The sequence below is a fragment of the Micromesistius poutassou genome, assembly GCF_964030765.1.
Source record: "Micromesistius poutassou genome assembly, chromosome: 3".
Lineage (NCBI taxonomy): Eukaryota > Metazoa > Chordata > Actinopteri > Gadiformes > Gadidae > Micromesistius > Micromesistius poutassou.
This window is the reverse complement of record NC_140273.1, coordinates 16748490-16765862: the sequence shown is the minus strand read 5'-3', so window position 1 is coordinate 16765862 and position 17373 is coordinate 16748490. Positions and strand designations below refer to the sequence as shown.

Genomic DNA, 17373 nt, shown 5'->3' with positions numbered 1-17373 from the left:
CATACAAACGACAAAGGGGAGAGTACGGACTTGACTATGAACGAGAAGAACGGCGACACTGGATCTCTTTACCAACGCGAATCATTTCGGATTCGTGGAGAGTGCACGGCCTGTTTTCCAAATTCTAGCTTCTGTTGCCCACCACCGAGGAGATATATGCTATTGCAAACGTTGAGACATTGCTGGTGGAAACGATGCCGAGTCGTGTGTATATCCAAAGGAAGAGTTGATCCAAAAGTGACCATGTATCGCAGCCTGCTCGTCTTCGCCTTCTTCTTCTTCTCTTCGAATAGTAGCCCTCCAATATACGACCTGCACAGTCATTAAAAGTATGCAACCGTCCCAATCCCCTCGGAGTCGTGTTTTAAAAATACTATGTCCTGGACTCCATTCTGTCTATTTGGATTGGATTACAATTTTCCAAAACAAAAAATATCACGGTCGGGCTATGAAGTGTTTATTCCCGTTTTCCTCCACAGAGCCTCTCTTCTCTTTCTCTCCACTCCTCCCTGTGCTGTTCTGACGAGGCTCGGCACTCGACCCCCATCCCTCCCCGCTACGTCAGCAGGCCCCAGGGAATAGTGCAGTTTCTTTTCACACCGCAAAGGGGCGAGTTCATCTGTTCACCATGGAAACCGTCGTTTATATATATATATATATATATATATATATATATATATGTTTGGCGAATAATGTAGGCTAGTTGTTTTTTTAATGTTTATATCTTGCACGGAGTCACTAATGTATTTATGTACACTGGAGCCTTTTACGACATCCCCATAGCCTTTCGAGTCTTAGTTGAGACTGACTATAGATGATGAGGCTGCACGTGTTGGACGACCACCAGCACAAGGAACCCCACAAAGGAGGTGGCACAATGACACAAAACCTGTCACCATATCAGAACTACTGTTCAACCATTGGACAAAGTAAAACATTGATTGAACAACTGATCCAACAGGGGTATACTTAGGTTACGTTATACTTGGGTTAACGGCAATGGTATAAGCCTCTTTGTTCTGGAAAGATTGAGACATCCTTTCATCTTTGCTCTAATGAGAAAATCGCTGTTGATGAAGACAGAGCAGTGTCTGAGTCTCCAGTCTTATAGCTAACGACTCAATTACCTCGATACGTCCGTGTGTGTGTATGTGTGTGTGTGTGTGTGTGTGTGTGTGTGTGTGTGTGTGTGTGTGTGTGTGTGTGTGTGTGTGTGTGTGCATGTGCATCTATGTTTGTGTGTGCGTAGTAGTGTGATGAATGGCATCATATTAACGAAGGGCCTTTTGTGGTAGCTATGTTTTTAATTCTGTGTTGTAGTTTCTGTGTGACTAGTCCATACCACTGATAGGCCTATACCACCACCACGCAAACTTTCCTGACACAACACTTTTTTAGACCATCTCGGAAAAACAACATAACATAGTGCGGTCCTAAATCGAAATCTTTTATTTACCCATAAATTGAGAGTTCGCGACAGATGTACTCCGTCCCCTCATTTGATTCTCAGCATGGTTGCCATAGCAGGGGGAGGAGTAGGGAAATAGAATGCTGGGACATTACCCCGCCCCCTCTCAGAATGATTGACGGCTGGTCTGGGAGAGGGGGGTAGGGCTGCAGCCTGGTTCAGAGTTTAATTTACACCTCCACTTACCACATCCTTCTCCTTTACCCCATATAAATCTTAACAGCGTGTATGTTTGTGTGTTTGAGTGTACATGTGTGTGTTTGCTTGTGTTGGTTTTATGCGTGTTTGTGTGCATGTGTTTTTGTGCATGTGCATGTGTGTGTCGGTGTGTTTGTGCGTGCATTTGTGTTAGTGTATGTGTCGGTGTTTGTATGTATTTGTGTGTGTGCATATGAGTGTGTGTGTTTTTGCATTTGTGTGTGTGTGTGTGTGTGTGTGTGTATGAGTTTGTGTGTGCAATGCCTGTGTTCGGGCTGGTGTGTGTTTGCATGTCATTGCCTGTTTGTGCTAAAGCTACCCGGTGTGATTGAGGCCTCTTGAGAGTATAGCGTTACAGAAAAATTCCACAGCTTGAGGTTTGACCCACCGGCAGCTTATCATGTGTGTGAATGCGTGTGGTCTGCGAGTCTGGCCTAGCTGTCATTCTGACAGAGAAAGGAAGCTTGATAGTGTAACGTATGAGTTAATCCCTGATACTCCATGTCAGCCGAAGCCGCTTTCCGCACTCCTCTCCCTCTGTCCGTCTTGAAAACCTTTGCTCAGATAGAAGAATATATACAAACCATTAATATGCAGTAACACATACACCAATGTAAATAAATAATATATATCTCATGCACATAGTCACATACCCCCGAGCTCAAACACACACACACACACACACACACACACACACACACACACACACACACACACACACACACATACATACACACACACACACACATGTACGCACACGTCTGCACCACACACACACACACACACACACACACACACACACACACACACACACACACACACACACATGCAACCACACACACGCACGCACCTGCACACACACACACACACACACACACACACACACACACACACACACACTTGCAGTTCACTGATTAATTATCATTGATTGGTCAATGGTAAATTACCCAATTAAGTAAAATTCACTAAATACTCAATTCTATTTTCAGCCATATGGCACAGTCCATCCATCCCAGCCCCCCAAAAGCCACCACTAGTGAGTTGCTCTGCATGTTGCCATGCCAACGGGGACCCGAGCACCACTGGATGCTTCATCTAAGTGTGTATCTCATCTCTCCGTTGGCCTATCCGTCTCTTTCTCCCGCTCTCTCCCTCACTTTCCCTCCCTTTTGGTCTCTGTCTATTACCTATATTGGAGAATGGATAGAATATATTGTCAATGTCTGGCTTCGGAAATCATAAATAAGTAAATAAATAAATAAATAAATATTTATATATATTTATATATAATTATTTATTTATATATATATATATATATATATACTGTATATATTTTAATATATATTGTGGGCCTGGTAGCAGTAGCTTATACAACAGAATAAACCGGAATTACTTGAATTGAATAAACAAATAATACACAGATACAAATGTGTATTCTGCTTAGTTTTGCAACAAAATTAATTCTGTTTAAAAACCACTTGAACTGTTGGTGCAATGTGTCAGTAGGCTACGACATGTCACCTTAACAGGCTCTTAAATTAAAGCAATGTTTTGCTTGTGTCTGTTTGGGAGGAGTATGGATTTTCTAGTGTTTTCTCCCCTCGTGGCTCTTTTTCTTACCCTTTCTTTGCTTTTCTGTGTCGTCATCTCATATACATTTCATGCTCCCTCTCCTCCCAATTATCTCGTTGAATGTCTCTTACCTTAAATCCTATTCACCTTCTTTATTTTTCGGCTCTCCCTTGCCCTTTTCTCTATCACCCTTCCCCCTCTATTATCCTTCCCTCCGTTGCTCCATCCCTCACTCTCTAAAGGCTCTGCCTCATTTTCATGTAAATGAGAATCGATTCTTCTCTCACCACCCTTACCCCTCCGCCTATCCTTCCCCCAACACACCTACACCTACGTGCATTTAAGAAAACTGTTGGAGGAAAATCCATGTTGGTTCCCTTGTGTTTTGAAATTGAGGACGGGAATTGCAGAGCTTATGTAGGGTACATACTGTGTGATATAGAAGAGCATACCAATTAATATATTGCTTTTAATAAACAAGATATTGATCATGGACACGCTCTGAAAATGTATGGACAACAACAGTCGCCGATGGACCTCAGCAAATAAACCATATCCTACAACATGAGTTATGAGGCCACCTTGTGGTCAGTCCACGTCACGTTTTTTTTTCCAGAGCTAATTTACATGACGAGGAAGGCTGCTGGGAATTGAAGTAATCGCGGAACTAGTACTTCCTGATTTGAAAGTGACAACAATACAAAAAGTTTCAAGGGGTATCGAAAACGTTGTAGTGATCACCCAGGACTGCACAGGAGAAAGAAAAAGTATACACAAGTCGACCGTAAGTATTTATTTTAAGATTATAAGAGAACTTTTACGGGAATAAACAAACTATACAAAGATTTCGCCATGTATCATCCAACTTCTGTCTATTGTACATCTGCTGCTGAACCTGGCCTGTATTTGTTTGCAGCTGTCAGTATGCTATGTCGATCCGTATGAATTGCTCTTAATGTTTAAATATATCCACTCCCAAAATGGATGTGTATACATAGGTCAACATAATAAGTGTACACACCTAAAAGTATACATTATGTAACGTTAGGTTACTCGCTGTAGGGAAGACATGTTTCTACATCATTCAACACATACGTAGGCCAGCTAACGTAGGCCAACCTGATGACTGATTGTTTTTACTACTCATATTAGCACTGTTAACACCTAGTAATGGCATAATGTCCTTGGGAAGGCCTACACAAAGGGCCCAACCAAATAAAGTTTCAACCTAAAATGTTTCGATTTTTTGATGCTTTGTGAAAGCGGTGACATTTGTCTAACGTTACTATGTTAGCGGTGCAGCTTCATGTTTCTATTCACTCTCAGATGTCTCTGATGGAGCGAGGGGGAGTACCCGTCAGTCCAATCACTGGACTAGCATGGACCTCCAATAGCGGTACCTGTCCAAAAGACTTCAGTCTGGTAGGATCCAATCACAGATGGACAAACAGAGTAGTGGATGGATTTGATGTTGATGTTCAAGGACAGACCTATTAATATGTGAAATTGATTAAGGTTTGGACAACATCCTAAAGTACTCTCCGTTTTTGTTGTTGATTGTGGTTCTCATAGATAACCATCACTGAGGATGGGGCAGCCGCAAACTTCACACGCAGCTTTGCAATGAGGGCCGGCTACTATCTTTGTTATAGCAAGGTAGGACACTTACTAACTTCTATTTTCTCTGATACTTCATACATAGTGTCTCTCACTCCTAACCTCTCTTACTCTGACCCGAACATTCGATTCTAGGAACAGTCTGGGGGGGTGTTGCTGTCTGATGTCAGAATCCTCTCAGAAAAGGATGCTATTCCTCATGGGTATCGCTTCATCGCAGAACACCTAGAGCCAAGTAAGAAACGGTTACACATGCACGAGCACAGTTGGCTGTATTCATGACATAGCATAAATTATTTTATTTGCCATTATATCTGTAACGTAGGTGCAGGTACGGGACAGGGGTCTGAAAGGTTGCTATAGACTTCCATTTGCTAGGAATCAAACACCACAGTCACCAAGTACTTCTGAATGACTATACTGTGTGTGTGTGTGTGTGTGTGTGTGTGTGTGTGTGTGTGTGTGTGTGTGTGTGTGTGTGTGTGTGTGTGTGTGTTTGCGCATCCTCAGGGGCGTCGGTGTCGAAGAGGAAGCGTGTGTGTGTCCGCGTGGTTCCCATGGGGAGCGTGGACACAGCGGTGCTGGATATCAAAGTGACAGCCAGGAGCAAAATGATGTTGCAGCACTACACATGTGTGGGGTAAGTCTTTCACCACTAGTACACACTCAAGGTGCAATCATTTAAGTACACACATCTGTCATCTCCTATTTGGTTTTGTACTGCATTCATTACACCTGCACCATTCCATTCCATTCCTTTGCATTTAATACATTTAAACTACAATATATGTTGTCTTTTTTTGTGGTCTCACTCTCTCTCCGGACATCTAATGCGAATAGTTATACTTAAATTAACAGCATATCTGTTGTATACTTTCATGGCCCACTTTGTCCAGAGACATCCATGGGTATGTGATCTGGTGTAAAACGGGCCCGTTTACCAACCCGATACCGCAAGCCAAGCCTCGCAGTGTCAGCCTGGACCTCCATAGACTCTCTCTGGAGCCGTCTGTCCAGCCCAGCCTTCCACCAAGGTATCCCTTTAAATGAGAATTATGTTGTCGTCTTGAATGTTGCAGCTTTCCATTTTTTTCAGTTGGAGTATTGACACATTGTCTTTTGGTCAGGTGGGGTATTGGGGTGTCACAGATAAAAGTAAAGGACAGGACTAGTAATAGGTGCTAGTTCTAAGAGTTAAAAATAGTGTCCCTAGCTGGAGTAGAACCCAGGCCTCTACCAGGAATTGTAACCGTAGACCAAATTGGAAAACACTACTGGAGATGCCGGGGATTGAACCCGGGGCCTCATACATGCAAAGCATGCGCTCTACCACTGAGCTACATCCCCTTCCATGTTAAGGCATTGCAGAGTTGCCTCACTGTTTCTGTAAGACACACATACTCTGAGCTCTTTAAAGACATTAAAAGACACCATTATCACACATATTTATTTTTTTACTTATAAAGTGTCCTTATTTTCCTTTTTTTTTCTTTTTACTGCAAAGGGCATGGCAAACTATTTTAAACAACATATCTTTTTCTGCAGTTAATACTGGTTTTATTTGGGGAATAAGCCATTTTTTGGAAGTAACTTGCAGTCTTAAAAGGCCTAACATCTCAGTGTATAGTTGTGCTATCAACAGCTTTCTCTTTCTTGTTGTATCCATAGTAACCCACCTACCCAGCCCAAACTCAGCATGAGGCGCAAAGACCTCACGCAGAATCATGTGGATGTCACCACAGGTTGGCCAAGACTGCTTCTACAAGTTAAATGAATGTTAATAAGATGTAAACCCTTAGCTTCTCTTCACCAGTTTTTGATAAATTAGCATTTGACTTTTTTTGGTTACTTACCTTTCTGTTAATTTCTTAATTAAAAAGTCAAGGCTAGTCAAGATGGTTAAGGTATCTGCAAAAAAAAAAAGTAATGATTGATTGACTCTTTATTGTATTGTAAACCATAAGGTTTTGGATCAACTCAATGTAAATATGTTCATGTCCCAAAGCCATTGATGGAGTACCCTTCACTCTTCACCCAAAATATGACTTCCAAACATCCAAGGTGTGTTTACGTTTTTCTTTCTTTCTTTCTTCTTTCTTTCTTCTGCCATTACAAATGGCCGTCTCTTAAAGAATACATCATATAACATTATTTTTCTACAGCTGAACCCACAATTGGATGACATTCGTATAAAGTCACTCCAAGACATTGAAAATGAGGTATGACCTTTTGAACTTTCCGATTTCACACCACACTATATTACACATTCCACAGTTTGTACAGTGATGTTTATGACACCTGCACTGTTCCCTTTGCATTTTCAGTATAACTACACTTTTGCTGTGGAGGAACACGCCGCAAAAAGGACAAGGCCTTCCGCTTTGACTAAGGTTGCTTCATAGTGTCAACGACCTTTGCACTTTGACCCCCCATGCACTACGACCATTGGGCATCGGATGTCGTCATGAAAAGTTGTCGGTATGATTCCTCATGTCATCATAAAGTGAAACAGTTGTAATATTTTGAGATAGGTCAAATATGCAATACAACTGTATCAAATTCATATCTGTCTGAGAAACTTTTATCATAAAAGGGTTTATGTTATGTTATGTTATGTTAGCTTTTGATTTGCCAAAGGAAGTGAAAAACTGTTGAGTTGGTGGAGCTGTTACATTTTTTCCTTTCACTCCTCTATACATCACTCTATTTCCATATCTAACTGTATATTTTTGTTATTATTATATAGATCTATTTCTTTTGATGCAGATTATGCACATTCATACACAATTGTTGTTTACTGAATTTAAGGGCCACGGGTCATTACTTCTCATATACACAACATAATGTTTATGGGATTGATGTATCTATTGTATATTGTTTTGCTTTGTTTGTCATATTTGTCAGTTTTGACTTTATTTGTCACAAGACGATGTCAGTTACAGAGAGAATACTTTTTCATATATATATATATATCTATATACAGTATATATCATATATCTATCTATATATCATATATCTATGATGTTGTACATTACAGAATGTGGAAAGCCTACTAGATGATTGTAAATGTCTATCTGACACAGTTCCAACCAAGTCTATCTTCTTTTATTACAAAGTAATTACACATTTATCATTATGGCCCATTTAAGATTGCATGGGACTGGGCAAACATTGTTTGATGTGTGGCTTCACCCTTCATAAATGTGTCTTCAGTTTGAATGTGTATATTTATGAGTGAAGCTCATTTGTATGACAGTGGGTGGCGGGTAGACTTTTGATGAAGATTATGCACATTCATACACAATTGTTGGGAGAACTAATTTACTGCATTTAAGGGCCATGGGTCATTACTTCTCATATACACAACATAATGTTCATGGGATTGATGTATCTATTGTATATAGTTTTGCTTTGTTTGTCATATTTGTCTGTTTTGACTTTATTTGTCACAAGATGATGTCCGTTATAGAGAGAATACTTCTTCAGTTGTCATCTTTGGGACATTATGGGCAAATACTTTATAATTTGTGGAATATATTTATGATCTGTTTAATAGACAAATAAAGGCTTGGGAACAATTTAAAATAAATATTCTGTTTTATTTTAAGGGGCTAGGGTTGTTTTAAAATAGTGTTGCATGTCCCATTGCTGGAAGTAGAATTGTTTTGCTTTTGAATTGGTACATCTATTTAAATCTGATATTTTAGTATACCCTGAGGCACAATTTTGTAGTTCTTCATCTTATTTGCAGTGAGCTGAACTTTTTAGTTTTAGCATATGGTTAAAGCATGTAGCCTGCTAGGCACATCCAAATAAAAGTAGCACTGGGGTTCTTCCAGGTTGTCTTGGATCAAGGAAGGTAATACCTCCCGGGTGGCATGGTCAGGGAATAGAGATTTGATAGGAGATGTTGGAAGGTGTAATCTGTGAGTGCTACACTTTTGTGGCTCCGCATGTGTACATTTTCAAAAACAATTGAGTAAGGAAAACCAAAGTAACTAAGATTCTGATGAGAAGGCATACTTATTCCGAAGGAGATCGTTTGTAAAGATGAGATGTTATGATTGCCTATAAATACCATATCATTTTATTAGAATACAGGCACTTATATTTGACAAACTATCTAAAACTGTACTTTTTTCCAATTGTAAATTAATTTCAACAAGCACATTTTGTTGGAACGCTTAAAAACAGATAGTTCCTCCGTATACCCATAGGGGGAGCAACATCCCAGACATCCGCTCAAATGAAAAAGAAAAGAAGTAGAAGCAATATCTACCCTCCCCTTCTATCACGTCTGGCCTTGTGCTTGGAGTAGTCAATCCAAGCCGAGAGTAACACAAAGAAGAGATGGAAGGCAGAGGGTATGGTTCAGGTAGGAAGAACTCTTCATACGCCTTCACGGGAACATCAGTGAGCTGTCCGCACGATATCGCTACGTTATGGATCGCCGCATTACTAACGTACTGTTGGCTGTTGGCCGATTTAACGATACGTGTGTACGGCTTTGTTTTAGCTATGAGCATTTCTCAAAAGCGCTAGCGTGGCCTGTAAAATGTGTCATTCGATAGAAACGCAAAGCCTTGAATCTCAGCCCGACAGGGAGGAAGTTGTTGTGGTTTTATATCGCGAACGTCTGACGTTACGGCTAACGTTGGCGATTGCTGTCTGGTAGCGGCGACTATCACCCGCACCTGGTCGGGTGGCGATCTTTTAGCCCCCCTTTCTGTTGAGAGGATGGGCCACGATCCTTTTGTACTTACAGTTTAGCAAATATTAATCTGCAAGCCGGTCTATCTGCCGTTAATCTTGTTAAAATGGAGCCTGGCACGAAATTGCCTCATAAAGCTAATAAAATGGCCGCCCGACTATTCACTCATTACTTGGACCAGTCCTATGTGGCTTTGACATTTGTCGTTTCCCATTGGTTTGATTTGGATCTGATACTTTTGTTTTTCGTTTATTAGAGGTATTGCATTTACTGGATACACATTAGCCACATCGGTAAAGCTGGTTGTTTTGGTTGCCTGTTTCTTACTCCCATTGTCTCACGCAGGATACTCCAGCTGGGGAGGCGGGGGGTCGGGCAGCAGAGGTAGGAAAAAATGTCGAGGAAGTGTCTGCCTTGAATGACGCTAACCCAAGATTGTGGCGTTATAGACGAGTAATAATGACCATTCTGCTCCTTAATTATTATAGGTTCCAACAGCTTTGACATGTATGGTGGTGGTGGTGGAGGAGGAGGGGGCGGCGGCGGTTATAAAGACTCGATGTCCGGTCTTGGAGGATATGGAGGAGGTGGGCAAATGAAGCGGGGTCTCTCCGGTGGCTCCCTGCTCTCCTCCTCAAGTTCAAACGCAGATGCAGTCATTGCCAAGATTAACCAACGCCTGGATATGCTCACACAGTTGGAGGGAGGGATGAAAGGTGGTCGGAGTGACAGGTATGGCGTTTTTCCAGATACTGGCGTGTTCATTACCTGGATCTCAATACATTTGCTGTTGACATCCAGACTCCAGTTACAATTGTATTCATTAGTTCATTACAAAATTACATTTATCTTATATTTGTCATACAAGATGAGGGGTTTCAAATCGTATTGTAACTCAAACACTCACATTCAAGGATTTGGCCATTTCAACTAAATTTCCTGTGTCCTTATTTTTTAAATCTTTTTTATTCTTTATTCTAGAGCCTATTACTTATATATATATATATATATACGCTAGACAACACACCCGACAAAGTAAAATTGTCCTGTTATTCTGCTTGTGGTGTGTTCATCTTTTGTTCTACAGTGACTAGTCTCATTCACTACTTCATGTCCATTTATGTATGCTGCATCATATGTGCGGGCTAATGGAGAAAACCAGTGTTTTGTTTAAAAATAAGCTCTTAATTGTACGATTGGATTTACAGTTTAAATGGTTGGGCCTTATTGGCCAGGTTTCACACACTCTTTTCAATTAGATCATCAATGGACGTAGCAACAGTTCCCTCAAAGTGTTTTGAGTTGCTATAGGAAATCGGAGGGGCTTTAATCAATATACTCTATTTCCTTGTACACTAAAGTGCCATTTTGGCCCATGCTAGAATCAAGGCATGTGTTGATCAAGTCGGCAAAATGTTGTAGTTGTGCCAAAGTTGTTTGATTCAGGCTCTGTTCCTGTAAGGGGTTTTAGATTAAACCATCCTCTTAAATGACTACATCTATAGTCTGATTCCATCATTGTCATAATGCTTTGCCATCAGTCCTTTGTCAACATGCAGGGAATTGTCGATTATTGTGTGTAATTTAGGTAATCAGGTTTATTACCCACACTTGACTACGATACTGTGGGGGGGTGTGGCTATCAAAAGGCCTGTCCTGGGATTTCTTTGAGGAATGGTTTCTGATGTCGGTACACGATGGTCCTTGGATGAAGTTTCTCTTGATGGAAGCAATGTATTTGTATGCGTTTCCTGGCAAAACTATACCACCCTTAAAAAAACGGCCTATAAATGCATTCATTCAACATCACCCATCACTTTCTATTAACTACAGATATTTCTGTATATGCCAAGGATACCTCAATAAACCCCTACCTGTTTTATTTGTATTCTTCAAGTATGAAGTTAAAACGTGTAATCACACAGTCTTTAAAGCTTACTGACTGGTCTGGACTGTGTCTCACCTGCTTCTATACTTGACAACTCCAGCACTCCCTATTTGCCTCCTATGGCTTTCCAAGACTGAGGCATGAAAGATCTTGAAATCCCTGACCCACAAGTAACTGGTAGCCTTTGAGACCTCCAGTGTAAACATGAAATTGGAAGAGTTGAACCCTTTCTTACATTTGAAAAAGAAAGTGAATCTGTGGCCACACCGGTCCATTTCTGATCTTACGTGGTTCACTGGTTGGGAGTACTAAGAGCGGGAAAGCGAGAACGTGGAGGAGAAGGGCAGACAGGTGGAGAAATCCAAACCTGGCTGCCTCCCTCACTCTCTGCTCTTCCTCCCCCCCCCCCTCCCCCTTCCTCGCAGGTTTGACCAGTACGAGTCATACGACTCGCGCCAATCCTCGCTGGCCTCTTCCCGAGATCTCTACAGATCTAGCAGCAGCGGTAGCTATGGTTATGGCGATAACCGCGGGGACAGCATGCTGTTGGGACAGCGCGGAGGCTCAGGCTTCGGAGGGGGCGTTGGGCTAGGGCTGGGAGGAGGCGGCGGCTACGACAGCCCCTCCTCGTCCTACGGCGTCGCAAAGATGCGACAGAATATGAGGGACTCCTTCAGCAGTGGCCAGGGAGCGGGCTCAGGAGGTGGAGGATGGGTCAGCGCCGGCCGACGTTCCCCCAGAAGGGGTGGAAATGCCGGAGGCCGAGGAGCTGGAGGAGGCTTTGGAAGCCGAAAGCCCGACCCCACTCCCTTAGGAGGAGGCGGTCGGGGAGGTGGCCTCCCCCACCGGGGCCACTCCCCAGGAGTTGGAAGGGGAAAGCTCCCATCCCTCCTGTCCAACCGGATGTACCCTGAGAGTGGGGGCTTCCACCAGGGCTCCGGCCAAGGCCCCCACGACTTCCCCGGAAGGCATTTTGGAGGGGGCCCACGAGCTGGCCGCCAGCGAGGTCGCAAGAGACCCCTTAACCGAGTAAGTACCTCCAACACTGGAGCGTAGTGAGGACCTTTTTTTTAAAAGACCTCCATTTATACCCTCTACCAGCGCACAGGCCAACCATACATGCTGGAATCTGTATGCAATCTGTTGCCTCATGTCCCCATCAATCCCAAATGTGTCACTAGTCTCTGGTCGTCCTCCATGAATGTCCAACCAGTGTAAACGGCCCAAAATATCCTCATCAAGATAAATTGCATTCGCCTCAGAGTTATTGTCCAGTAAGCGTCACCCTCTTCCTTATTGTCCTCTGCATCTCTGGAGGTTTTCTACTTGGACGTGGATTTGTGGATCTGAGCTTTTTGCAGGACATGGCTAATGCTATTGAATGAATTCCTGTTAGAAGGGGGTGCATTGCAATAGTATTGAAACAAGTAGCATGAATCACCATCTAGTTGACTTTTTTTAAAAGGTATTTAATATCAATAATTAACAAATGGTTAGTGACCCTCTTTGAGGTGAGTTGGTTTAGTTGGCGTTTTCTACTTGCGTTCTCCTAAATATTATTGGAAGAGACAGTACAAACTTGAGATGCTTGTCTACTGATGTATTCCAATCTACTCTTAAATTCACCGGATTTTGACCTCCAGTGAGTCAATGTTTTCATTTGACTCGCTGGAATGTTTTCCTGTAATAATTGTAAATGTTATGAAACCTTAAGAATAAGCTTGTTTTGAATTTGCTGTCATACAATGCTTACACAAACATGGTGTTAAGCTCTGGTACTACATTCCGCTATTCAATAGAAAAACTTTATTTTTGCTGTTATTCTTTTTGATGGGAGTGCATTTGTTTTACATGGCAAGCACTGTCAAGGAGTGGGATGGGTTTACCTGCCAGGCATTAAATGTCAAACATACATTGATCAGAGAGAGATAAATAATCCCATGCAACCTGAAGAGTTTTTGTCTATTTCTGTCACTTATTAATGTGAGTGCTATTTTAGTTTGAGGTCGCGAAGCAGGTGAAGCCCCAGCGGGATGGACAGAAGAAGAGGAAACAGACGCTGACTGAAGGAGACGAACCAGAGTCAAAGATGAACAAGACCGATGCTGAAGGGGCTGACACAGACAAAGGTACAGTGGTCACACTTTGCAGTGACCACTGCTTAAGATGGTCCGCGGCCATTTAGTTTTTTCTTTGCCTGACGGTCGCTTGTCTTATTGTGTTCAATTTAGATGCCGTTGAGGACAAATCTGAGGCTGACCCGGGTGAAGAGAAGACTCAATCAGCGGTAAGTTCATTTAGTTTTGCTTGAACTCTTTTTTTCTTTTTTCTTTAAGTCATTAAAGTGGCAATCTCAACGTTTTCATAATGCTGCAAATGCAAGGGTTTTCATCAGTGGGCCATAGGTTAAATTTCCGTTGTGTTAACTAATTTGACGATAGTGACATAATAGACCTTTTATTTGATACTGCACATTTTAATTCAGCAAATTTCCTCACAGGAGACTCAGCAAGAAGAAGATGGGGAGCAAGGTATATTATCATATTTTATTTGAATGCATCTTCAATGCACAACACACTTGCAATTAACCTCTATAATGAAGTAAACCGTGTGCTAAATGTACAATGTTTTTTTTCTTTTTATTTTGATTCTGCCATCCCTTCTAGATGCATCCAAACAAGATGACGACTCGGATGCCATGACATCGCCACAGGGAAAACAAAGCTTGGGTCAAGGCCAAGACAAAAATCCAAAACTCAAGAAGCGGAGGGGCTTTCTGGAAAGGTCAGGCGGCAAAGTTAACTCCCAGAGGTCAGAACTGCCTACTACATCCACTAATCTCCTCCCTCCTTTCCCTTCCTTTTGATTTCTATCCTACGTGTCATCCATCTGTGTAGACAAACCCTTTACAACTAGGAACCTGCTTTCTCACCTCTTCCTCCACCCCACTTTTGTCCCTTGTGGATTTATCTTCCTTGTGTCGTCTCGCTGATGTCAGTCCCGTCTGTTAGATGGTGGATCACTGTGAATCTTCTCCTACGGGATTCCTTTTAATTAATGTCACACTTGACCTCTTTGACCCATCTTCCCTTTTTGATAATGTGTGCCAACTTGTCGGATTGGCTTTGACCTCCTGATGTGTAACTGGACTACGTTTCCTACGATGCAGGGTTATGTTTGCTTGCTCCGTGTGTAAGTTCCGTTCGTTCTACAAGGAAGACATGGCCATCCATCTACAGAGCCGCTTCCATAAGGACCACTTTAAGTTCCTGTCTAGCCAGCTCTCTAAGCCAACCACAGACTTCCTACAGGTGACCCATCCGCACTCATCTCTCCTCGTTCCAAATTCAGAAATTAATCTTTAAGGAAATCCTTTTTGACATCAATGTTTTCATTTCCTAGGAATACTTGCAGAACAAATTTGACAAGACAAAACAGAGGGTTAGTCAGTTGGAAAACCACAGCGCTGCCATCTGCCAAGTCTACAAAGAACAGGACCTCACCAGGGGTAATGACCGTGTGTGTGTGTGTGTGTGTGTGTGTGTGTGTGTGTGTGTGTGTGTGTGTGTGTGTGTGTGTGTGTGTGTGTGTGTGTGTGTGTGTGTGTGTGTGTGTGTGTGTGTGTGTGTGTGTGTGTGTGTGTGTTGAAAATGACCCTTGCATTCATTTGACAGAGATCGGTATGGAGCACTTCATGAGGAAAGTAGAGGCTGCCCACTGCGCCGCATGTGACCTGTTCATACCTATGCAACACCACCTGATCCAGAAGCACATCAAATCCCCTGATCACAACTACAACCGCAAGGTGAGCAGGTTCAAACCCCAATCGAATCAATTGAAGCCATTAACACAGAATCCTGTTTATGAACACGGTTGTGTCTGAACATGCTTTACCCTGCTCCGCCGGTCTGACTTGTTGTATCTCGCTTTGATCACAGGGTATGATGGAGCAGTCCAAGAGAGGCAGTCTGTCTGTGGCTCGCAGCATACTTAACCACAAAATCATTGGCAAGAAACTGGAGAGTTATCTCAAGGTAAATATCCCACAGTCAGGGTTATGCTGCTCTGCTTTTGTTGGTGCGTCAGCAGCTTGCCCTTCGCATGGCCTGGACCTGCGTTGTCTGTCAAGTGGGAATAAGATAATCCTTTATTAGTCCCACAGTGGGGTAGTTTGCAAACGGGTCTGAATGGGATTAACTAATTAAAACATGTACCATGACAGCTTCTAAACCAGCCATCTGTAACAGTGTTAGTGTTAAGTTGTTAGTATTTAGTACGCCACACAAAGGAGTTCTGCGTAACTTGTGCAGCTTGTTCGTGTTGCGACCACACTAGTCATATCCCAAACTCACTCCACAGACGGCTTCATAGGAAAAGTGTACCAGCACATTGCAGCCATGTCCGCACCAATGTGTGGAGCTGAACTTGACTCAGTGTTGAAATGGCCGTTTTCCCTCCGCAGGGAGAAAATCCCTTCGTCGGCAACCAAGACGAGCAGGACCCCGAGGACTCCATGGTGATGGAGGTGACCGACGGCATGAAGGAGATGGGCGACAGCGAAGACGGCGGCCAGAAGAACGCCAGCCAGCCAATCAAGGATGAGCCCGCCATCGAAGGAGAGGCTGCTCAGGAGGTGGCTGAGGGAGACGGCGCCGAGGGGGAGAAGATGGAGGAGGAGGAGCAGCAGCAGGAGCAGCAGCAGGAGGAGGAGGAGCAGCAGCAGCAGCAGGAGGAGCAGCAGCAGGAGGAGGAGGAAGAGCAGGAGGCGGAAGCACAGCAGGGGGGGAACGAGGTGGAGGAGGAAGAAGAGGAGGAAGGCTTTGAGGTGGGAGATGAGGAGGGGTACGTGGTCGAGGATGAGATCGGAGAAGATGCGGCGCAGGGCGAGTTGGACGAGGAGGAGGAGGGAGTAGAAGCGGCAGTCGGAGAAATGGAGGGGGACAAGAATGGCAGTGAGGGCGCTGTGCTTGAGTGACTGTAGTGGCCTCTCACTGCAAACTCTTATCTGGACCAGTTAACATGTTTCCTAGTCCTTCCATCGCTGTTCTTTCGCTGCCCACCATGAATTACCATAACGTACATGCCAGTGTCCTGAGGTTTCCTACAAAGACGAAGCAAAAATGTTATTTCATGTTTTGTTTGTAAACCTTTTTTTTTTGTGCCTTTTTTTTTTTGTGTTTTTATTGAAAGTGTCTGGTATCAAGTGGTTAATTCTGCCCCCCTCCCTCCCCCCAACTAACAGTACATAAAATGTAGTCCCTTGCCAGGCAGTGTTTTTGGCAAATGATTACATTTACACTTCCCAATGTTAATATCCTGGAAAGATTAAAGTTATGTCTTTAGAATTGGTTTAGGAACTAATCCGTCTTCTCTTGTGCAACAAAGGTTTTGTTCTATTGAGTAAATAAAAATGTGTTTGATAAATCCATTGTGGTGTTTGTGAAAGCGTTTTGTGCACATTATTTTTTCACTTGGGTAATTAAAGCAGTACTTTATTCTTCAGGGCAAACTTTTTGGGGATAATTGGCAAATGAAAGGTGGTATACTGTATGTTATCATTGCAATATAATCATATTGGATGACAGACAATACTATGCATCAGAAGACAAATCATCAAGCTTCAATCAGTTTAAAGCTTAAAATACTTAACCATGTTTCAAATGCTTAAACCTTTTATATATTCGTTTCAGCGCAATAACCACAAGGTGGCATGCTGATGGCTTTCGTTGAATGTACTCCATTCAAATACAAAAACGTCCGTTCTATAATAAAATAACCTCGACCTAACGTGGTTAACATTATGGTCAACTTTTTAAAACATCTATTGTTGGTGATACAAATGTGTAATTAGTTATTTATTACAATTCCAAAAATCACGTGTCTAAAATAAGGATTTTTTTTGTGGGTCGTATAGTCGTA

General features: G+C 42.6%; 3 protein-coding genes and 1 non-coding gene across 6 annotated transcripts in view; 2 read left to right on the top strand and 2 right to left on the bottom strand.

The window, feature by feature from the left end:
* Window positions 1-487, bottom strand: part of LOC311340113 (pre-B-cell leukemia transcription factor 1-like) — a 14020-nt gene extending 13533 nt beyond the window's left edge. The window contains exon 1 of the mRNA XM_084464976.1: window positions 1-487. This exon is cut by the window's left edge and continues 770 nt beyond it. The gene's annotated coding sequence lies outside the window, so the exon portion shown is untranslated.
* A 3434-nt stretch (window positions 488-3921) lies between these two features.
* Window positions 3922-8434, top strand: mvb12a (multivesicular body subunit 12A). 2 transcript variants are annotated; one of them, XR_014633241.1, is made up of 10 exons: window positions 3922-4022; window positions 4565-4660; window positions 4811-4894; window positions 4991-5090; window positions 5366-5495; window positions 5752-5889; window positions 6524-6597; window positions 6820-6916; window positions 7018-7074; window positions 7180-7261. XR_014633241.1 is itself a non-coding variant. In XM_084464987.1 (10 exons), the coding sequence occupies exons 2-10, from the start codon at window positions 4565-4567 to the stop codon at window positions 7255-7257; spliced, it is 813 nt and encodes a 270-aa protein (XP_084321113.1). In that variant the 5' UTR covers window positions 3922-4022; the 3' UTR covers window positions 7258-8434. The 2 variants fall into 2 exon arrangements, 1 of the variants encoding a protein (XP_084321113.1); XM_084464987.1 differs by having other exon boundaries at window positions 6861-6916; window positions 7180-8434.
* On the bottom strand, window positions 6131-6202 carry AC3HAE_011281 (transfer RNA alanine (anticodon UGC)). The gene has a single exon. It is a non-coding gene; the product is annotated as a tRNA-Ala (tRNA).
* Window positions 8435-9172: 738 nt separating the features above from the next.
* Window positions 9173-16856, top strand: akap8l (A kinase (PRKA) anchor protein 8-like). Of its 2 annotated transcripts, none has more exons than XM_084464961.1 (13): window positions 9173-9230; window positions 9912-9950; window positions 10055-10298; window positions 11880-12483; window positions 13454-13583; window positions 13686-13741; window positions 13955-13985; window positions 14121-14238; window positions 14624-14765; window positions 14857-14962; window positions 15129-15259; window positions 15393-15488; window positions 15917-16856. In XM_084464961.1, exons 1-13 carry the CDS (start codon window positions 9206-9208, stop codon window positions 16427-16429), a joined length of 2235 nt encoding a protein of 744 aa, XP_084321087.1. In that variant the 5' UTR covers window positions 9173-9205; the 3' UTR covers window positions 16430-16856. The 2 variants fall into 2 exon arrangements, with proteins under 2 accessions (XP_084321087.1, XP_084321086.1); XM_084464960.1 differs by having other exon boundaries at window positions 14121-14265; window positions 15917-16855.
* Window positions 16857-17373: the final 517 nt, after the last annotated feature.